General features: G+C 37.5%; 1 protein-coding gene across 3 annotated transcripts in view; it reads right to left on the reverse strand.

The window, feature by feature from the left end:
* Positions 1–24,833, reverse strand: part of LOC132136741 (ubiquitin carboxyl-terminal hydrolase 2-like) — a 36,340-nt gene that overhangs the window by 9,008 nt on the left and 2,499 nt on the right. The window contains exon 1 of one of the 3 annotated variants that reach the window (XM_059547382.1): positions 96–628. The exons of the other annotated variants lie outside the window; for them this stretch is intronic. Coding sequence (XP_059403365.1) covers positions 96–254 — 159 coding nt within the window. The 5' untranslated portion in view covers positions 255–628. Of the gene's footprint in view, positions 1–95; positions 629–24,833 lie in introns of those variants that run through there. 3 annotated transcript variants of the gene reach the window in all.

Consider the following 24,833-nt stretch of genomic DNA (forward strand, 5'->3'; position numbering starts at 1 on the left):
CAAGAGTTCATATTTCCAAATATTTCCTCTGGTGGCAACGAGTTTCACCTCTATTTTAAACGCAGTATGCACATACAGCTGTGAGTTAGGCTTACCTTAGCCTGGTTAATGAGAAGCCCCACAAATGTGGACACCAGCATAGAGCGAGACATCGTGGGACTTTTTCTGCGCATATCCTGCTTGATAAAAGGGAAAGCAGACGCCGGCGGTTCCTCCGGGACAGTGACCGTGTACGACTGTCGTATACTCGGCATTATGGCTGATGAAAATTAATAAACGTCGCAATGTAACTCGATAACACCAAAGCCACGGTATCCCTGTGTATCAGTGAAGATCGTCTTTAAATGCAGCACCTTGGTGTATTCCTCAGGTGATATTCTTTTCATACACTATGTCCTTGGGCTCACGAGAGCTTAACATTCACGAATAATGCAGAAAAATCGCGCTGGTTGCATACAATAAATAATTTAATAGATAAAGAAAGATGCACAATTGGACTCGTGTTTAAATGCTCCGTACAGCAGTTCGTTCGGTATTCAGCCGGCTGAAGCCCGGATCCGCGAGCGCGGAGCGTCTGATATCAGCAAAGGAATAATGGACAAGTCCGTGTGCAGTTTGCATTTTCAATCGCGCGAGCGCACGCCCCCTCGGCACGAGAGAGACGTCACAAACGCCTCATGCTCTCCTGACGTCACACAGCAGAGGACAAGACCTTCTCATTCATCTGAACACACAAGCATGTCCATGCAACGACGATTTTGGCATTTATATTTATGTAACATTTTGCCTGAAACTTGTATAGCCTATATATCGTTGTCTATATTCACTAGGTTTTAAAAAAGTGTGATACAATTTGTGTTCAGTGGCTGTGGGGGAAATTGGTGACTTGTCAGGCTTCTAAAAAGGGCAAAGCCCATTTAGCAGGAGCATCTGAAATCTTAACAGCCTAATTGACTGGTATTTTTAGATCAACAGTCTTTTTACAGTTATGACTGCGTACATGGCAAGACGTCATCAGTGATGAAGAACAGTGGTTGAAAACCAAAAGTGAATGATAGAGCACGCCAAGAAGTATTGTGCCCAAACAACACAGAACTACTGAGTGACAGCAAACTTCAGTATTCACTTTCAAAGCCCCGTTTCCACAAAAACAGGCCATAGAGAATTTCACCAACATGCACAGAAGGTGCTACAACTTCTAAAACTTCCATCACTGACACAATGCTATAACATGCAAAAAAAAAAAAAAAGAGATTATGATTATCATAAAACCTGGACAGAGCACAAAGATGAACTTCAAAATCTTCCCTGGCCAGACAAATTACCTGACTTATTAATTTATTGTTGCACAAACAGTTCAGTGAACTGTCCAAATGAATCAAACTAAATTGTGAAGAATTTCCAAGCTTTTTGCAAACCATTTTGAATGATTCGATAAAAACTGTAATTAATTTGTGAAATCTGGTATCACTGGTTCTGATTTAAAACAACTGATAGAAAACATATGGTAATCTCCAATCACACGAGTTCTCAGTAATATTTCATTAGGGTACAACAGTATAAAAGGATCTATCAATGCCACTAAACACAACATTAAATTACAATATTAAAACCCTGATTTGAATATATACATATTGGCTCTTTTTTCTGAAATATATGTTCTGGTTTTGTGTCATTTCTCACATATATTTCTACCAGTTTGTCAGATACTTGCCTTGGTGCATACTTCTGAATTAAATGTACATTTCCTTACACAAATTTTTTTTTTTTTTCAAGGTATTTATTCTTGTTTCATTTTTGTTTGTTGTAGCATTATTTGCTTTTGTGGAAATATATTATATTATATTTACATTTAAATATTTTGTTATATAAATAAGAACGACCATGAAATGTATTTTTAAACAAATAAAAGGGTATTTTCTATTTAAAATGTAATAGTAAATTCATTTTTGTTTTGCTTTTGCAGAAAAATATCAGTCAATTATATTATATTATTTTTTTATATGTTGTATTTATCAGTCTTAGCATTTCAATATTTTCTCATATAGAAAAAAAAAACACAAAATGCATTTCTAAGGGAATTTTCTACTTAATATGATGTGATAGGAAATTTTGTGTGATGTGGTTGGTAGCATCATGACTCAATACTAATGTTACATTACTCTAAATCTATCCTCCAGTGACCCTATTACCTCACCCTAAATTGCTCCACTCTAAAGGCCCAGCAGATCAGTGACCCAGAAGCAGCGGGGCTATTTGTGTGGGAACAATGGCAAAAGTCCTAGTAGTGTTTCTATAAAGCTCTCCTGTGTCTTTTCACCAGCCTATTATGTAAGCACCATCTAAAGCATGGCAGAGCAGGCCTATTCTGTGCAAATAATGGCATTCATCTTATGAAACACACTCTGAATCAAGCTTACATAAGAGCTGTTTGAAGCTGTGTGCTGAGCCTTATATTCATGCCAGCCACAATCCACATCATCAGTGATGGACATGCCAAAGCATCGCCATCTCGCTGCCACAACTAACAGATGTGCTTATGTGAGAGAGACACACTCAAAACGAATTAGAGGGGCTGTCTGTTTGGAAGAGATCTGAATAACAGGCCTCTGTATAAACAAACCAGAGCGGCACCATGAGCACAAAAGGAGAGTGTGCCATCAGAGAGCACACATAATCACAACAGAGGGCATCTACAAATACAGTAACTCCCGCTGACTATTACAGATTCAGATTTAAAGCAAATGTAAAGGATTTAAAAGCAAAAAAGAAGGCATGCTTAAAAAATCCAATTGATAAAAATGTTTTTGCATTAGTTTGCAGCAAAATGTTGGCTATTGCAGTGGATTCTAAGCCAGTGATAGGCTTATGTTTAATGAAATGGAACCAAAAAAAACTATATGATATTATGACTACATACTTTATTATATACTTATTTTGTAATGCTTATCTATTTACCCATACTTTTAATAAAATCTGACACAATAATATAGGAAATGTCATTTCAAATGAATTTAAGTCCTAAAATTGTTGAATTTTTAGTTTTAATAAACTTTACAACACATTCTGGTCTACAGAAACTAAAAAAGTAATGCTTCCTTTGATTCCTTATTAAAACATTAATAGGGGAGCAGAAGAGCAAAAAGCGCATATCTGGGATGGAATTAAAAAGCTTGCACAAGTTTTTATACTACAAAAGCAGAACACATGCCATGAATGACTGGTGTTTACATAACTGAGCTAATCAGCATGCAGAGCTGTTGCACAATAGGCCTCCAGTTAGACTGGCACAGAGGTCATTGCTCATTGGGAACCAACCAATGGAGCCTGGCATGCTGGAGAATTTAAGCCCAAAAAGAGTGAGAATAATTGGGTGTGAGCCTTAGTTCAACAGTGGTTTATTCTTGGTAAATGGCCTCTAATTTAATTATTAACTGCCAGAAGTCCTGAAAACAGTTTAAGCAAGTTAGTAGACAAAGTGTCAAATCAGCACAGAAGAGTGCTAATGTTGGTGGAAAGATACCAGAGGACAGTGAAAGAGAGAGAGAGAAAAAAAAGATAGAATCATATCCTCACGTTTCTGCCACTGTTCACAAATATCTGTGCACACAGGTGGATGACAGAAGAAGAGAAAAATAGAAATGCTGCATGTGTTCGAGTCTATAATAAGCAGCAGTCTTCAACGCAGACAGAGTGATGTCACCTGAACCACTGCGGTGACTCATTCTGAACCCGCCACTCAAAAATACGGAAACATCACACTGACCTCTAAACGCTTCCAATACACACCCACAACACACACAGACACATCACAACATGAAAACATCACAGTGACCTCTGAATTATTCAAAGAGTGCACTCTTCAAAGAGTGCAACAGAACTTATCAATTAACAGGATTAATGAGAACAAAGGAAAATAACTTTTAAAAATATGGATTAAAACACACGTGACAAGTTCTTCATTTTATCCATATGGTTTTGAAACCCTTTTATATCATTTTCAGAAAAAGTAAAATGTTATAGCAGGAATCCGTACCTTGAATACACGAGTTTAATATTATATAATATTATAATATGTATATTATTATATATTATATTATAAGCTATATGCTGAGCAACAATACACATTTTTAATTGCAATTAATCGCATTGCTATGCTCAAAACTAATAATGCATTCAAAAGTAGTGTATTGTGCACTTTTTCATTTAAAAGTAATGCTATATGAACAAAAATGCAATAACATTTGGTTATTTTAACACTTTAAACAAATAAGGTGCTTTTTTACAGCAGTATTCCTTTTACATATAGCAGTTCAAATATTTCTTGAAAATCTTGAAAACATGAATGTAATCAAATTAAATTTAAAACAAGCTATTTTTCACTGCCAGGACATTAACGTTTTTATAGAAAATATTTTATCGTTTTTAATAGAAAAACAAGTTATGAGTCCAGAGTCTGGATCATAACATTATAACAGGCACCTTCCTATCAGAGTGCGGTGCGGGTCAACACTTGGTGTGCGGGTAGATACTCTTGTGTGCGGGATGAGGGAGAATAATTAGGGTGTGCTCACACTAGAGGCAATCTAGGCCCCAAAGCATGGTTCATTTGACTTGTGTGATCACTCCGTTTAGCAGTCCCTGGCTCGGTTGGAAGAGCGCGGTTCAGTTATATAGATCAGTGAGTGTGAGCGTTAACCGCACTGGAGTGCAGATCTTCTGATACGTGCTGCATGATTGGGTGAATATTTCTGAGTGGCAAAAGAATATTAAATATAAAAAGAAAATAGATGTGTGAAGCAATATATTTTGAGAGGGCCGTGTGTTACTGTGTCCCATAAGACTCAAAATAATAAACCACAAAGTTAACAAAACAATGCACTCCACTGTGCTGAGCAAGCACTTCTCTGCTGTCTTCATGTGCTAGCAGAAACTTCCTATTTCCCATTTATGAAGTCATGATTACGAACTTGTTGCATTCTTTCCCTTTAAAAAATAGCAGTGGACAGTGGTTTGTGAATGCTGATGCTTAGCCTAAATAATTTGATCGGGAGGAGCATCGCCTCCGGTGACCCATGATTTGTCTGTATGTGTATTCAGAGCCAGTGAGCAACAGACTTTTTATAATAATAAAAACACACAATAAAAAAACTATCAGTGTTAATCAATTAATATGTTAACGAGATAATAACGGGTTAGGTTGGCCGGCCCTAATATATATAAATATTAGGGATGCACAATAAATATCGGCCAATAATTAATTCGCAGCTAGTCAGTAAAGCTGGTCTCTAATCAGTAAATTCCATCAGGTGTGTGATTTTGCAAATCAACGCTGATAATGAACGTGGATTTGCGCAGCTTGTCAGTTAACAACTTTACTGCTCATCAATTATCGGCCGATATTTATTGTGCACCCCTAATATATAAACTAATATATACAATTTTTTATCTTAATTAAATTATTCTAAATAAATTAATATATCAGTGTCACATCATTGACCTCACAAAATTTAACAGACCTTTAGGGGTAGACTTTTCTAACTTAGTTTAAGTTAGTTTTTTTAAGTTAGTTCTCAACCACAAGCAATGCCCTGGTTACCACTCACAACTCCTTAACATTGCAGCTGTGGTTTCTGCACCTGCATACGCCACCTACATTATCTTGAGAACATTTACAATCTAATTTGCAATCACAGCATCACTATTTGCTGTTGGACGTCATGACCTACAAAACCGTACTTTAATGACTTCCTGATACTTAAGAATATTGCACAGTTTCTTATGTTTTATTGACTTCCTTTTATATTCTATATAGTGAACAGTTAAATAGTGCTCTAAACATCTTGTTTTAAAAAAACCTTAAAGCTATGAAATAATTTTCACCAAAAAACTTCTCACAGTGTCATTTAGGTGAGAAACATTGCTGTGACCTCTGTGCACCAAGGCACTCACACAGCTGTGTTCCCTAAGCATGTTGTGTGTCATGGATTTTAAAATGTGCAGTATGCAAAATATTCATGCTTGTGTGCATTAGATTCCAACGACTACAAATAGGCTGAGCACCGAAGGACCCTTGGTATGCATGCCGCTAGTATGACAGCAGGTCACATTAGATATCACTATCAAGTTTCTCTTTGGCAATGCACAAACTCACATTTAGAGACACACACACACACACACACACACACGTTTGTTTTTTTGAAAAGTGGGGACATCCCATAGGCGTAATGGTTTTTATACAGTAGAAACTGTATATTCTGTCGCCCTTAACCAACCCTACACCTAAACCTAACCCTCACAGGAAACTTTGTGCATTTTTACTTTCTCAAAAAAACTCATTCTGTATAATTTATAATAGGGATGGGCGTTTTCCACAAATATCACATTCGAATATTTGAGCTCACAAAAAAACGAATATTCGAATATTCGTTTATTTAAATTAAGTTTAATGAGTCAGACGTTATTTTTCAGCAACATTTGTTTTCGTCATTTTGAACAAGCTTACAATAAGCTTGAACATTACACATCGTGTTTTGTAGCTGAAAACCTTTAACAATGCGTGCAAACAAACAAAAGTACAGATTAAAAGCAAAAAAAAAAAAAAGTGAACAAAGAAAAAACGTAAAGCAGCCTGCAGCAATTAGGCTATTGTACAGAATGTAGCTTACACTTAACTTTTAAACTGTCAGCAAATCTTTTTTGCTTTTTTTCTATTGTTTCAAATGTTCTTGTTAAGAAATACGGGCATGTAAACATGATTGGGGAAAGTCGGCTCCTTAGTCTGTTAACAATAAGGCCAGCCGTGGAGAAAATGCGCTCTGACGCACAGACGTTGGCGGGACTCACAGATAACGGTGTGCTAAGCGAATCAGTTTTGTGAAGCGCTTCGTGTTTTCGTTTACCACTGAATGGGATCCTCATCTGGTGGAATACATGGCTCCAGCAAGAACTGTTCCCACTCGTCTCGGCTGGACTCTCTGTAATCATCGCTGGAGAACTGGCTCAGCCTTTTCCGACGAGTGGGCATTGCATCCGCTTCATCGTGGCGACTGCATCCGCACCACTCGCATCAAGGAAAATGTTCTGATAATGTTCAAAAAAGTTTTTTTTTCTTACTTCTCTCATGTTTTCATCGAGAAACCTGAGATGTTTGTGCCGAGGGTCTAGGGCAGGGGTTTTCAAACTGTGGGTCGCGACCCACTTGTGGGTCACAGAATGGAACAAGGTGGGTCGCACAAAGTCACTTGGCTGCAGCTAAATTTGCGTTTCAATGACACACACACACACAGTTCAGTCTAGGGCTGCACGAAAGTGACGAGTGGGAACGGTGCGAGGCCGGTGGAGTGATTGGAATTGAGCGACACCTGCTCGACTCACCAGTCTCGAGAACCACGGAGGAGATCGGAAGGATACAAAAGAGGAGCGTCCGTCTCCCCGGCAACTCACTCCAGCCCACCGCCTCGAGCATCCTCCTTCGCCCTACTCGATGGCACTGCGGATTCACCTCAGTGCCGAGGGATCTTCGGCAGCGCGTCCCTCCTTCCTCCCAGGCTTCGGCACCAGTCTAACACATTAAAAACTTCTCAATCACGGGAAGGAGGAGGCGGGAACCGGGAACCCACTCGTCACAATGATATAGCCCACCAACATTAATAAGGACTGCAATATCCTTAGTGTGATTTTCGAATTGCAATTAAGTCCGCGTGCTTTGCGTGTTTTGAAGCGCGGGCGCGCACGAGTTGTAATAACAGTGAAGGTCTCAGAGCAATGTCATTAAAAGGTTCAATCGGTCCGCATTATTAAAAGAGAAAAACTTGCTCACTTCAATACACTATATTCCGCATGAGATTGCATACACCAGAAAACAAATGTTACGAAAACGGTTTCAGGTAGGCCATGTTCATTCATTTCTATCGTCCGTTTGAGCTCTGTGCACTTTTTTCGTTCGGGAAACGGTTTGTAAAAAGCATTTCACATGTACAGGGTGAGCAGTGCACAAACGCAGGGTTAATTGTAACACTACAAGATTTAAACATTTCCACATAACAAAATGCACAAAAAAATAATGCAATACTCCTTGACGTATCATCTCTTTTTAGAGAAAAATTTGCCAAAGTTCAGAAATCTTTTGAAGATATTGCTGAACATTAATTTAACCATTGCTAAAATAAATTTCTGCCTGAACTTAATGTCATCCAGTTTTTTTTTTTTTTGTTTATTTAAAACGAGACACATGTTTATTATTATTTTTTACCTATTTCACAATTATTTTAATCTCCAAACAGTTTTAGATAGTTCTGCTTTGCTTCTTATGCTTTTTCTAAAAAAAGTGTTGGATTGTGCTCCGTTCTCACCGACACACACGGAAGGATCGTGAATGCATTTTCTGCAACAAAACACAGCAGCGCAGATTACAGTTCACTGGAGTGAGCCTGTTTAACGTTTTTATGGACACTACATATTCTAAAGTCTGTAAACAAAAATTAAAACTTAAATATTAATAGTGATTTTTTTCAGGTGTAGGCCTACTCTAAAATAAAAAGTTTTTTTTTCTTAAATACTTCATTTCTGTCATCAAACTTTTAAGTAAGATTAGGCTTAAAGTAATATCAACCTTTTTTTTCCTCAAATATTGTGGTGGGTCATGAAATAGATTACACTTGTCTAGGTGGGTCGTGGAATGGAAAAGTTTGGGAACCACTGGTCTAGGGCAGACGCGAGAAGAGGAGTTTTCACTGCATTCTCCAAGTTAGCAGTGTTTATTCGTTGCTTGAGAGATGCTGCAACAATGTTCTTGGATCACTTTCTGTGATTCTCCACGGCATATTTGAAGTACTGTAGAAGACCGCAGTTCTTTTAGGGGGCGTTCACATATCGCGTCTTTTGCATGCTCAAGTTCGTTATTTCCAATGTAGGCGCGCGGTATGCGCGCTCATAATGGAAGCGACGCGGTCGCGATGCGCACGCGGTGCGACGCGGTCCCGTTTTTTTCCAGGCGCGTCCGCACAGCATCGAGTTAAAAACATCTCAACTTTCAGAATGCCGCAAACGCACCGCAGGTCATGTGACAAGAACTAAACATTCAGCTTCATCCTTTCCTGTAACAACGTTGAAAGCTCAGCCAAGATGAAGGAAAAGCTGATCATAGCTGTATATGGATTGCCATTTTGAAATAAATTTAGTAGCAGAGCTACTGAAAGCGATTTTTTTGTGCTGCAAAACCATTTATCCTTTGCTGAAATTTCCGTCTTCATGGAGAGAACGCGTCGCTTTAGGAGCGCTTCTGCCCGAGCACTTTGGAAAGGAGGAGAAAGCGGCGCGCATAGCCTTTTCCACGCGTTATTAGGCGCGATATGTGAATAGCCCCTTAATCATTCATTAATTATTTTTTGCTTGCATACACCTTCAAATATGCCGTGGAGAATCACAGAAAGTGACCAAATTAGGTTTTATTGTGAACTTTTTTTTTTTTTTTTTTTTTTTTGCGAAATTCGAATATCATTTTTATTTATCGAATAATTAGAGCAGAACGAATATTCGAATGTTCGACTATCCGTGCACATCCCTAATTTATAAGCGTTTTGAAAAATGGGGACATGGGTTATGTCCTCATAAGTCACCCTCTCTTTGTAATACCTGTGTCATACCCATGTCATTATACAGAGTTGAGTCCTGATATGTCACAAAAACAAGAGCACACACACACACACACACACACACACGCACATTCTTAGCTTCTTCTTCATTAGAAATGGATCCAATTTATCATGGAAATCTGACTTCTCAGAACTTCTACATACATAACCACACAGTTAAACTACAATCACTGCGGCTTCTGTGTAATGAGCAACATGCGCATTGGTGCTGCTGGTTAATGAATTCATAGTACCATGTAACACATTTGTGGCATCCAGGAAAGCCAAACCAGAACTGACCCTTCTCCCGTTCTCAGAATGCATGTAACCCTTAAAGCGTTCTCATTTCAAATCTGCATATTTTGCAAATGGCTCCTGGCCGAGAGTATAAGATCATGGCCAGCCTGTTTCTACTGAAATCCTTATTTGATTACTTACTCATGCACAAATAGTGCACTGTAAAACATGATTTGTTATTAACTCAGACAGCTGATGGAAAACTATTGCATTAACACTTTATATCCCATTTTCTACTTCATATGCATGGTTTAGTTTACACATAGTGCTTTATATCAAATACACTCATCTAGAACAAATAAAACCGTCATGGTGGTTATTTTGAATTAATTTACAGTATATAAGCAAAACTATAATTATATTAATAGAAGATTATCAGCTTTAAAAAGGTCAACAGAGATCAAGTGAGCTAAGGTAAGGTGTGCTGTATTCCAAACATTTTTCTGTTAGTTCTGAGCGTCTGTGACCTGACTGCCTCTATTTACAATACTCATAGCATTTCAGAGTCTCTGAACATTGACAGCACAGGAAAGGAAGAGCAGACAGACAGGAAACTGCTAGATATTTTGAGTTTGTCTATGCTTTGCTAGTGTGTTGTGGATGCTTTATTGGCTGTTTTATAAGGGCTGCAATATGAAAGCCATTCGTCATATTGGAACGGTCAAAGCCAGTCTGAGAACACTCAAGAACAAGTTGACTGTGTCTCTGCCGCTGTAGTTACACACATTTACGAATATCTATATCTGCAATAGACTTCAGCAGATGATTTTTTTGCTAAACTAACTCTACATTAAAGAGTTCTCAGTTTAAAAACCTGTAATATTGAGTTACCAGATACAAATACACAAAACCAACACATTCTCACCTTTGAAAGTTCATCCCATTTATTCGGGAATGTAAGTCTTGGGGGGGGAGGGGTGCAATGTTGTGGCATCTTGGACATATCATTTTTACTGTGAGTGATATATAGGGAGGACCTGTGAGGACCTATACATAACTATGGTTTTTAGCTTGTCGTTCTGCTGTTTGAAGGGTGTACTGGGTGGTTGCTTGTGCACTGCTAGGTTGTTGCTAAAGTGTTTCTAAGTGTTTTTTCTCTCTGGTCTCTCTTGAGTCTGAAATGGCTTCAATGTAAGTCTGTGGGATTTTCACCAATTTTATCATATGCTAGGTGAAAGTGCATGTCTGAAAAGTACTGGTCCACCTCTCCACAACCAGCCACAAAATTTGAGGTGTCAATCAGGTGCACAGCACAAACGGTGAGAGACGAGGTACAAGCTGAAGTGCAATACTTAAGTGTTTGCTCAATTCAGCATTAGCACACACCACTAACAAAGTCATAAGAGTCTGTTTGAGTTCCGTGAAACAAAGCCTAAGCCACCTAGCAGAGCAACATTCTTTCAGTGGCATGAAAACAACAGTGGGTATGGCCATTAAACTGCTATGCTACAGCCAGCCAAAATACCTTTTAGACTGACAACATGTTATATTCTAAGAAAACATTTACAGACAGAACATATTTTTCAAAGATTTTCAAACTTCAACTTGTCACGGCACCTTTAAAATGATGGAAAGATGACCAAAAAGGCCTAAAATGCCCATCTGACTCATATGTGACAGCAAGTAAAAAATAGAACAGAAATTCTGTGTATAAAACCACTGCACACAGAAAATTATGACATTCAAAGCTGTTAGGCAGTGAAGAATCATACAGTCGGCTGTACTCCAAACAGCTGCTCAAATGCAGCTGGGTTTACAAAGGATATCCCAGTTTCAGCCTCAATTACATGATATTAAAATCTGTTACTGTCAGCCTAAGGCGAGCAATTTCAGGGACATATGCTGGGCAAATGAGTAACTGCTAACGTTAAAATTGAACCAAACCAATGAATAAATGCATGAAAAGAGAGTGTGTTTGACAGAAAGAGTTTACTTAGTGCTAATGAAATGTTCACAGTCATGAGTGGAAAAACCCCTCGAGGGGGGGCTTGATCCAAGTAGACCGCGTGGAAGTCTAAGAACAGCAATCAAATTTAATTACTGCTGACTTTAAGGTACAATCTTATATATATAAAGATTATATATATGTACCCCCACACACATAAATAAAAGCCACAGAATTCTATATTTTCAATATTCCAAATAAACTAACATAAGCAATTACCTAATGCAAATAGTGCTCAGCATGGGAGTTTTGACTCCAAACATTTCAAGTTTGACGTTAGTATGCTGCTAAGCAATCTGTGTGATACTGTAAGTATAAATATACATGGGACACACATATTAGGTAAAATTATCAAATTTTAATTACACTCAAGTATTTCTAAGTATACTTTTCAGCGTTGAATAAAATATGTTTCATTATTTATTTATATTAAATTCACTTGCCTCTGCATCTGCAGTCTGAAATTTGTTTTTCACAAGCTAGTTACAATGTATTATGGCACAGCTTCTTTGCAACCTATAAATTGGGTTAATGTGCTTACATAAAGCATTTATCATAAATTCAGAAAATCACCAATAAATTCCCATTAATATTATATTTTTTGCATTTAAACTGGTTCAGCGTGTTTTGAAAAAAAAAAAGGCTCTACTGTCTTGTAAAATATAAACAGTATCATGAATATCTTGAATCTGATCAAGAAGTGTGTAATAGTCAGTCAGAGAATTTACTAGAATAGTTTTCAGTTTTAATCCGAAACTTTATTGTTATGCCTTTTTTGTTATATTTAGCCACAAAGCCGAGTTTCCTTATGTAAAGAGGCCGGGACACACGCCTGAGCAGAATCTGTGGACTTTTCTGTGAGGCATTTTCTCTGTTGATTTTCAGGAATGTTCGGCAGAATTTTCCAGAATAGAATGAAATATGACAAATGGAACTGGAGTGATCTAAATGGACTATTTGTAATTATTAAAAAGCTGATTCAAACTGTTTTTGTTTAGGTCTGTAAATAAGAATTGTCTGTTTTCCCAGTATGACTTAAATCACTGCAACTGGCTGATTCATATTTTAAAGCTATATTTATATATATTTGTATATGTAGAAAAGCCATACTTCCCCTTTAACTGAGATATGACTGTGCAAATGACTTTTCACATTGTGTGCAAACATTGTTTTCATAAGGATCAAAGGTTTTTCAGTGACAGCTGGAGTTATAAGAGGGATTACAGAGAACGGTGAGTATGTGGGACAGTGGACACTAAGGCAGGCAGAGACATTTTGTACCCTTGTATTTGATATAAGAACACAAATAGACTTGAAGCCCAAAAACTTAAAAAGACTCAAAGGCTCACATGCAAAAGAAGCACATGTGTGCACAACTGTTCTTAGGTAACTCTGGCAACAGCTCTTGTTGCTGCTTTTCTGTCCCATGTCTCTGATGTTTCCTCTAGTTCCCTCTGGATATTATATCATCACACTGCTAACCACAGTGTGTGCTGAGAGTGTGTTACACCATAATGTAAAAACACAGTCTGTCCGTATCCCACCCTTGTAATAATTGTTAAATCATGATTTCTAATTAATTACTTTTCCCTGAATCTGCCATACAGCCATGAGCAAGTTCCCAGTGAGGATTGAAAACAGGGGCAAATTACTCACATGCTTAATCCAAAATGACAACAGAGACACAGCTGCGTGGGACGGAGAAAACAGGTAAGTAACAGGTCATGGTTTTTATGTTATCACAGCAATCAGAGATGGCTTAGTTGGCAAGTTTATTGCATAACCAAGTCTAAGGTTCCTAGAAAAACTAGGTTTATATTCATTACAAATCAAGGAGGCGATCAGAACTTTTCCAATTTAAAAGCCATCATGTGCTAAGGCAATCATTACAAATATATTTGAATACTTTGTATACATATCAGCTGGTTTGTCATAAAAAAAATACATACTGACATACAAAATACTCTGTCAATCCTTAAGCCACTTGTGTGCTGACTCAACGGAAGTGTGTACTCAAGGGGGCTAATTAATACTGCGCCATTAGGTGTTTGTTACCTCTGGGGAGATAGAGCCCAATGTAGTGGCAAACTAAAGCGCCTCACTGTGCACTAAGTGTGGCCTGAGGTGGATATTTGCATACCTATCTTTCATGATATCATCAGCTTAGAGTCATATGTCAGGGGAGTTTCTACCATAAAATTATATGATAGTCTAAAGATAAAAGGTGACTTAAGAGCAGATAATGTGTGTAGTGAACCACCAAACTTCACACAGAATCTACACACCTTTCTATTTCTGTAGACTAGACTGTGGAAGAAAAAGTGTAGAATTCTGTTGAACATATTTAAAAACGGCATTGTAAAATGTGTTGAATTTATATATATATATATATATATATATATATATACAGTATATATATATACAGTATATATATATACAGTATATATATATATTCCTTTTTACACATTTCACATTTTCATTACAGGTTCATATTTAAAATTATTGAATAGACATATTTTCATATGGTTTTGTGCACAATATTGTTATGACCTCAAACACTTTTACTATAGTGCATGATTTGTGAATCATACACAGTTTTGTCAGTTGCATCACAAGCTTCATATGTATGGGTTTTCTCACATAGTACTTGCTCGATAGCTCACCTGGTAGAATGATATAATGAGATTGGGTTGGGAGAGTTTATATTTTCTTGAAATATGCTTACTCATGTGAAGCTCATGGTCAAGATGCTGGAGTGTTCTGGGTGGTTGCTAGGTGGTTACTTAATCACCTGAAGTCTGGAATACAATACATGATGTCCTGGATCACATTGGAGGATTATGTTTGTTCTGAACATTTCACTGCAGTTTTATAATCATTTGCAAAGAAACTTTACTGAATCTAATAGCAGCCATATCTCAAATCATAAAAAAAGCTATTTCACAACGCTTGGTCTACCATTTGATATTAATAAATTATTATTTAAAAACACTAACTCTTGTGCGATAGAGGGGGACACTGATGCTTTAGGCAGTGATGTTAGCCAATCATAATATAACACTGCCGTTTGCTGAAAAGTCATGAAGGGGATGCAACACTAAAATGTTTCTGAAAGAGAATCAAAATGTCGATTGAAAATCATAATTTTTAAATTAATATTTTTTATTCATAAGTCCATACATTCATAAATACATACACTTCTTTAATATCAAATACCATCTGATCTACAGTATATCCAGTATAAAAAATACTTATATAAAAAAAAAAAAAAAAAAAAAAAAAAAAAAATATATATATATATATATATATATATATATATATATATATATATATGCTAATAACTTAGTCCCAATATTTGGTGTATTCCTAAATGTTGTCCAGTGATTTTTTAAGATTCTATAGAAATGACAGTGAGTATTCTAACATAAAACTTTGAATCATATAAAGGTGCAATTCTAATCATGTCTTTATATTTTCAAGTATGACTGGCCAACAAGTGGAGATAGGTTACTGCTCAACACGTGCAACCAGATGATCAAATCACCAAAAATGCAGCGCCGTATGCACACATGCTCTTAACTAACATCATCCATGGCATGTCAGGAATCTGGCCTGTATGTTCTATAGTACAAGCCAGAGAGTATAGAGAGTTATAGGAATGTATGGAATGTGAATGAGTATGAACTCCTCATCACAGGATCTCAGCATCGCCAGATTGTCGCTTCACATCCCTTCAGCTAAGCCAATCAAAATTTAGACAGGAAACTTAATCTTGCATTGCATTTGTGTCTTTATTATATTATCGGATAATGACATGAATCTGACAGCATCATAGCAGTTATCAGTTTACATTTTACACTGAATGTGAAGCCTGATTATATAACCATCAAGTCATGTGGCAAAGAATTGTCAAGCATGGAGACACACATGATCTTCAAATCTAATTATAGGCACTTACTGTTGCGTTTTGTAGAACTTTATAAGGGGCTTCATCTGTAGGAAGCCTACGTGCCTGAAGCCATGGCTTCCCTCAGCTTGTGTAGCTTATATGAAGTCATATTGTCTCTGGAATTTATCAGGGGTAGTCTCATACTGTCACTTCAAATGGCTCATACCCAGCCAAGTAGACAGCTGGCCACAGACCTGCGATCACTGTGGGCCAAAATAAGCCAAATGGCCTTGACACTAATTTAGATGAAAGTACAAAGTTGATCTGTCTGACAATAAAGCATCTTATCTGGGCCATGAGTAATAAGCATGATCGTTACTGCTTTACAGTCCTTCAAATTGTAAATGTGCAAAGTAATAGTCATTTATAACTAAAATCCTTCTCATAAAGCCTTTTACTTATATTATGACCCCTGCTCTACTAATAATGTAACCAACTAAATTATTTCTAAGCCAGAGCAATTTACGTAAATCAATCAAATTATGTTGTAATACGCTTCCAGTTGTCAACAATTTGGAAAATAAGACTTGTAAGTGTAGTAAAATGTAGAGGAAGTAATGGGTCATTGACTTTCATTGACTTTTGTTCAACATGAGTTCTGTGCAACAAGCTTTCTGTGAAATTCAATACATTTCCATTAAACATCAAAGACAGTAAAATAGTCTAGTCTAGAGCCCTTCATTAATAGCAGAAAAATACCCAAAGGAAAATTTAATAGCTTTCCACAGAGCACAGGAGACATACAGTAATGGAACTCTTAGTAATATTTTAAGTATTAAGTCTGTCTTAAATGTTTCTCCTAAAATGAAAAAATAAAAATAAAATAGACCCAAATGAAACAGTTGGTCACATACAGAGCTATGGCAAAAACAAAATAAAACAAACAACCAAAAACAACAACAAAAGAATTGTGTAAATGAAAATGTTTGAGGTCATATTGATAAGATTTTTAAAAATATCTATGAATTAAGTCTCTTATCCTCACCAAGGCTGTATTTGTACAAATGCAGTTTAAAGAGTAATTTTGTTTAATAATATTACAATTTAAACTGTTTTCTATTTTAATATTTTAAAATGTAGTTGAGTCCTGTGATGTTGAAGCTGATTTTTCAGCAGTCATCAATCCATTCTTCAGTGTCACACGATCCTTCAGAATTCATTCTAATACGCTATTCTAATATGCTGATTTGCTGCTCAAGAAACATTTCTTATTATCCATTATTATCCATTTTAAAAACAGTTGTGCTGTATAATATTTTTGTGGAAACCATTATACTTTTTCAGCATTTTTGATACATTATTATTAAAATAATGAAAAGCTATATTTTTTGAATGAATATAAAAGTATTTACCATCACTTTTGATCAATTGAATGCATTCTTGCTGAATTAAAATAAAAATGTATTCACTGACCCCTTACTTTTGAACAGTAGTGTGTGTATATAAGCCAGGCCTATATCGGACAATTAGTATTGTTTACATTGTGACATCATTCTTGTGACAATTAAACACTTAATGGTCATTGTGATGGAGAGAATTTGAAAATGTCTACCATCACGGGTTTCACTGTTAATGTTGGTGCAAATGTTTTGGTATATTCGTTCTCTTTTTAATTGTATTATTAATTGTGTTTATTTAAAATCTTGTTTCTAAATGTATATAATAAGAGTCAAAAGGCAATAGTTTTTTTATTTAAAAAAAAGTATGTTCTAATTTGGGAAGAGCGGGAAAAATGTGTATTTAAGATGGCAGCCACTAGAAGTTGGGGGTGGACAGATAGAGAGATTGGACAAGATTGTTGTGCTGTGTAGCAAGGGAAACTCCAGCCTTGATGTTGTAGAGGGGAGTTAGTATTGTTTTTAGTACATGCAGTTCTAGTTTTAGACTGTTTTTATTACAATCTTTGTTTTAAGCTCTTATACCCATTTATTTGCATATTTTGCACACCTGCTTAAATAAACAACCCTTTGGACCCCAGCTTCACTATTGATCCTCCTTGTGACTGCTCGGGTCATTATCACAGTCATAAATACTTTATGTCCTATTTCTTTCTTTTGATATTGCATTGAAACATTGTCACAGACCAGAAAGGCTCTCCAGCCAGACAACCACAGTGCTCACTCTTACCAAAATACTAACACACACCTCACATAAGATCAGTGTCCGGTCTCATTTATATACATTGTGGACTTCTTACCTGAATCCTGCAATATTCTCCAGCTATATACTCCAGCGTCTATCTCCAACATTATTCCTCAGGCAAGTTTCTCCAATATCTGTCTCCCTCATGTCTCCAAATCCTTCATGTGTGTGTGTTCCTTACTTACCATCCAGCAAGGTGTGTGCTTCCACCATCTGTCTGCTTCAGCCCTCCGCAATCTCCAACCACTTTAAGGAAAAGACATTTCATTATCATGCACATATAACCTTATCCGGATATGCGAGGGGGACGAATGGAAGTCCGTGTTTGTGACCCCTACTGGCCACTACGAGTACCTTGTTATGCCATACGCCCTGGTCAACACACACTCCGTATTCCAGGACTTCATGAGGTGCTCCGGGAGTTCATCCATCGATTTGTGCTAGTCTACATAGATGACGTTCTTTTTTACTCCTGGAACATGGCCAAATATCGCCACCACATTGCAGAGGTCCTGAAACACCTGAGAAAGTTACAATTCTTCCTAAAATTGGAAAAGTGCTCTTTCTATCAGTTCTTAGTGCAGTTCCTTGGTTATCACATCAATAATCAGGGCATCCAGATGGACGAGGGGAAGGTGGCAGCTGTCCAGAACTGGCCCAAACCTACCACCGTTAAGAAAGCTCCAGCATTACCTTGGCTTTGCGAACCTCTACCAATGATTCATCAAGAACTACAGTTCCATTACCACTCCATTAACCAACCTGTTGAAAGGCAAGCCCAAGTCTCTGTCCTGGATTCCAGCTACTCAAAGATGCATTCCCTAGTGCACCGCTACTTGTTCATCAAGACCACAGTCAATCTTTCCTGGTGGAAGTGGATGCTTCAACCATCGGGGTAGGAGTGGTGCTGTCTCAGCAGCAGGGGAACCAAGCCAGACTCCATCCATGTCCCTTCTTCTCCAAGAACCTCACCCAGGGGTAGAAAAACTATGACATCGGCAACAAAGAAATCCTAGCCATCAAGTTAGACCTCGAGGAGTGGAGGCATTTGTTGGAGGGTACTCAACATACCTTCACAGTCCTGACTGACTGCAAGAACTTAGAATAACCACAAGAAACTAAAAGTTGAACACTCGTCAAGCCAGATGGGCTCTGTTCATCACAAGATTCAATTTCTCCACTTCCTATCATCCTGGTACTAAGAATGTAAAGGCAGATGCACTCTTTGGTCTCCGCGCTCCAGAGGAAACTCACGAAGAACCTGAGCCCATTCTTCCCTCAAGTCTGTTGGTGAGTCCATGCAATGGTCCCACGATCAGCCAATCTCCTACAACGTCTCTGAAGTTACTTTGCTGGGTTGTCCACCTGAGCTTCAATATGTACCCAAAACTCACCGCACTCCACTAATCCACTCTGTGCACACTTCTCGAGCACTCAAGGCCAATGTCACCCTCTCGATGCAAAAAAGATCACTTTTGGTGGCAAAACATGGCCAGGGATATGAGAAGGTTTGTCCAAAGTTGCTCTGATTGCAACATCTCCAAGAGCCCATGCCTTTTACCAACTGGCAAGCTCTTTCCCCTGCCCCTTCCTAACTGTCTGTGGTCACACCTAGAAGTGGAATTCATCCCTGATCTGCCTTCTTCAGATGGTTTTACTAGTATTCTGGTGATCATTGATCGTTTCTCAAAATCATTCCATCCGTTACCTCTCAAGGGTCTACCCACAGCCACTGAAACTGTTGAACTCCAATTCAATCATGCATTCAGATATTTCAGAATCCCAGAAAACAGTCAGACCGAGGGCCTTAATTCAACTCCAGAGTGTGGAAGGCTTTCTTCACCCACTTAGGTGTGACTGTTAGTCTCTTATCAGTACATCATTCCCGTTGAATGGGCAGGTGGAGAAAAAAATCCAGGACATGGGATGCTACCTACAAACCTTCTGCCATGGCCACCAGAACCCTTGGAACCAGTTCCTGGGCTGAGCCAAGGATGTGCAGAACTCCCTCCGTCAGCCTGCCACTGGACTCACTCCCTTCCAGTGCGTACCAGCCACCCTTTTTTATTTGGTGTGGAGAGCCATCTGATGTTCCATCAGTTGACCACTGGTTCAGAGAGAGCGAGAGGGTCTGCGAACAACCAGGACAGAAGGTTTGGTTATCTACAAGGAACATCAGGATACGCCTGCCTTGCAAGAAGCTCAGTTCTAGATTCATTGGTCCCTTCACCATCACCTATCAGATCAACCCGGTTACCTATAAACTCAAACTCCCCTCACACTACAGAATTCATCCTTTATTTCACGTTTCCCTACTTAAACCTTACCACTTTCCTGTTTCTGTCTCCACAAAGTTTGGACCAGCACAGAATTTCCCCCTTCCGTTAAACCTGAAGGATGGTACGACCTAAAGGGTAAAGGATATCTTTGACTCCTGGTGCCGTAGTGGCATTCTGGAATATCTTGTCCACTGGGAAGGTTATGGTCTGGAGGAAGCCTCATGGGTTCCCAGAAATATCATTCTCAATCTCACACTGTTAACCGCCTTCCAAAAGTCTCGCCCAGTCCTCACTGCTCCCCATGGAAGAGGATGGCCATCACAATGTTGTGGTCCTCGGCCCTCAGGAGCGGGCCCTGGGGAGGGCGGTGGTACTGTCACGGACCACCCAGGCTCTCCACCCAGAAAATCACAGCACTCACTCTCACCAGAATCCTAATTACACACGCCATCTCCCTGATCACCAGAACTGCTACTTAAGCACACACCTTGCATCAGTTCAGTGTCCAGTCTCATTTATAGACATTGTAAACTTATTACCTGAATCCTGTGATATTCTTCAGCGATATACTCCAGTGTCAACGTTATTCCTCCCGCAAGTTTCTCTAACATCTGTCTCACTCGTGTCTCCACGTCCTTTGTGTGTGCTTCATACTTACCATCGAGCGTGGCCTAATGGTTAGAGAGTCGGACTCCCAATCGAAAGGTTGTGAGTTTGAGTCCCGGGCCGGCAGGAATTGTGGGTGGGGGGAGTGCATGTACAGTTCTCTCTCCACCTTCAATACCATGACTTAGGTGCCCTTGAGCAAGGCATCGAACCCCCAACTGCTCCCCGGGCGCCGCAGCATAAATGACTGCCCACTGCTCCGGGTGTGTGCTCACAGTGTGTGTGTGTGTTCACTGCTCTGTGTGTGTGCACTTTGGATGGGTTAAACGCAGAGCACAAATTCCGAGTATGGGTCACCATACTTGGCTGAATGTCACTTCAATTATCTGTCTGCTTCAGTTATCCACAATCTCCAACAACTGTAAGGATCTCAAAATCTAATGTAACTATCATAGCCCAGTCTACTCACCTGTTTCCTGCCATAGTGCTCTGTACTGCAAAATAAAAAACTGTTAATTTCACTGTTTCTGCATTCTATAACAATCATGACCCAGGTATGAAATGTTCTTGACATGTTTCCAACTAGAGATCAGCTAGATGATATTAGAAAGGACAAAGGTCAATATTCTTGTCACGCAAGAAGCTGCAAAATTTATTCACATACCAGCACCCCTGCAACTTAATATTTTCTGGTATACTATTAAGAGCCCTTTCATTGAGCTCACAAGAAGAGTTGAGTCATTCTGGTGACTTGTACAGACATGTTTGGTTGTCATGGTGAGAGATCAGCACAGATTTGGAATGCAGGACAGATATGTTCTCATGCAATTTCAATCACAAACCACAAGTGTAATGTTGAGTGTTTCATAGTTTGTATAGGAGTGTATCTTCTGTCTGTGTATGTGTGTGTACAAATACGCATATCCTGAACCTACCACATGCTTTGACTTGACGTGGAAGAGTGAAAGGTGTGGCATCAGTATGAGACTCTCCCAATAGTTGAACTATGATGTTCTACTTAAGCACTCATTCCCTTTATCTCTTGCTCTCCATCTTTGTTTCACAATTGGAAATAGATCAGTGAAATGACTTTAAAGCCATACAATACAAATAGCTAAATAGCTTTATGTGGTAACATCTACATTGTACTGTATCTTTTACAGAAAAAAAGGCTACCATAAAAACTATTTAAATGGTAAACTGTAAGTCATATATATTATACATGGTGATTTTTTAAAAATGGTTTTATATCACATTATATTAAGTTTTACTGTAAAATACAGTCAGATTTATGGTTTTAGAAAGTAAAAATCATGAATTACCAAATAGTTTATCATAAAAAAGTAAAAGGGCATTCCCAGAAGCCCCTGTGTAAAACATAAAAAAATTATTATAATAACAATAGAAATGGTTTTGTTCTTTTTTCTTATTTTTGTTACCAGTAATCTACATGGGATGTTTTGCGTTACATTTGATGTTATTCAGTTAAAGGTGTATGGTATTATTTTGGTGTTATGTGTGTTTTGTGTGTCTTTGTTTGTATGATCATGTGCACCACCTGTGTACAAGTACTGACTATGCTTGATTTATTATAATGATTAATTTTTTTATTTTTTATTGTACCACCTGTATTATCATGCATGTTATCAGGGGCCAGTTGCATAAAAGGTTAAGACCAGTCTTATAAGTTAATCAGTTAATTCTTTCTTTAAGACTGGTCATATATATATATATATATATATATATATATATATATATATATATATATATATTTTTTTTTTTTTTTTTTTTTTTTTTTTTTTTAGTTACATAAAAGCGTAGATTAGTCTAAATTGAATCCAAAAATAAGACTGATTAACTTTTGGCTAACTGCTGGTCCAACTTGTACTTAAGACACTGACTTAACATAGAAGCTACTTTAAGCAACTACTTTTACCTTTTAAGGTAAAAAAATAAAAATTTGAGATTTTGATTTCAAGCCGAGTAAGTTAACAAATCACTCAATGAAAGTTATAAGTTGCTAAATTTACAGGTACCACTATAGTTTTTTAACTTTCACTCAAGTAAATTTATTTAATGTGACTAAATCTGACTAGTGACTAACCCAAATAATGTTACATCAATGAAAGTAATATGGATCACATCAGTCAGAAATAGGTAACTAACCACTTAAGATAACACTTTTTTTTAATATACTGTGCTTCCATATTCCCAGTGAAATCGGCAATAAACTGAGTAAGAAATAGAGCATGCAGAACTACATCTGTGTTCTTAGAATAATTCATAAAGTAATTTACAATCAAATGGTGCAGAAACCTGTAAAAAATGATGAAATAGAGACTATTAAAAATAATGCAAAATTATCCAGATTTATAAGGGATTTATATGATAAGAAAGCACTGAACCATATCTCTCTGTACAAGCACTTCAGCACTCTGCTTATCCTCACAATAACTTTAAACCTGATTGTATAGACTTTAAGTTATATATAACTTAAACACACACCCCAGGCAACAAACCTTTAATGTCAACCTATGAGGATATAAGCAGACCATAAAGACACCACATAATCTCTTTCACGGCCTCTCCCAACACCACAAGACCATGGGAGTGGAATGAAAGAGAAGAGAAAGAAAAACAAAAACATACATTCCGGCATAGTGATCTCTAGCGATGTTTTCATAATGCATAAAAAATGGTGAGATTAAATTTCAAAGCATCTAGTTCTTTCACACTGTTAGGACAGGAGGAGAACAGGAACACAAATGATCTTAAGTCAGAGTTCTAAGCAGTACTGCACCTGGTACTGCACATTTTTATAACCCCCTGATTTGGCTGACCATACACTATAGGCCTGACAATGACAAAGTCCAAGCTAACAACATAAAATTGTGCTGATATACAGGGTTGCTACCGTGAACAATTATATTCAGCAAAGTACAGACCTCTGGCCCATGATTAGCAATCACAATGTCAGCTGATAAATGAATGATCTCAGCCGAAACCAATTGTAATCTGAAGATGTTTATGGCAGGCCAGACTTTGTGAGAACCAATCAACGATCAGTTATTGCATGGGCTTGTTGTATGGCCCGGACAAGTCCAGCATAATACTTCAATAGTGGCCTATATATATATATATATATATCCACTGGTCCTTTTAAATCAGTGTGCTATAATGCAGATGTATAGATTTTCTTTGTTTTCTTGAATAATATTTCTGTACCATATTTCTCATCTTAACCTATCATCAAAGATAGCTGTGCCCCTCTAAATAGAGCTTTAAATACAGCAGCTTTATTTTAAAGAGGAAAGCAGCGCACTCTAGTGAGTAAATATGAGTTTTACAGGGCTAAGAGTGGTTTCAGTAATCAGAGCTAAGTCTCACTTTGTCAGACCAAACGTCTTTATTCAAGTGTCTTTACATTACTATGAGTAATAATAAAATAATAATAAGAATATTAAAGAATATATCATAAAATATATTAAATATTACACAGCTAAAATAAAAGTTAAGACATTCAATACCAAGAATAAACACAACAATCTTACATACAGACCTGATCAAAAACATACAAATACAATCTGAATCATCATGGTGGTGAGAACATTAAATAAACATTTTTGCATTTTTGGAGCTGTGTGCCAACCTTTCTTTTTTTCTTAAAGTAGGGCAGTTACAATGGGATTGATTGGGGCCGATTCATAAATGTTAAAACACTCGCTAGTTTCAATAGTATGGCCGTAATAACCTTTGCTTAATAAACCTCTTCAAGTTCTACATAATTTCACTATTTTGTCACCAAGACAATGCAACTCCATAATCTCGAGTTTAGCTCAATAACTAAACAAAAATGTTTGAAGACCTAATCTAACCACAGTCTTTAGGATTATTTTAAAATACATGTAAAATGTGTTTGATTTGAGATGGCCGTCCAGGACTGTCATAAACCTCGAAATTAGTGTTAAATTTAAACAGCT

This window comes from Carassius carassius, chromosome 4, assembly GCF_963082965.1.
Source record: "Carassius carassius chromosome 4, fCarCar2.1, whole genome shotgun sequence".
In the NCBI taxonomy this organism is placed as follows: domain Eukaryota; kingdom Metazoa; phylum Chordata; class Actinopteri; order Cypriniformes; family Cyprinidae; genus Carassius; species Carassius carassius.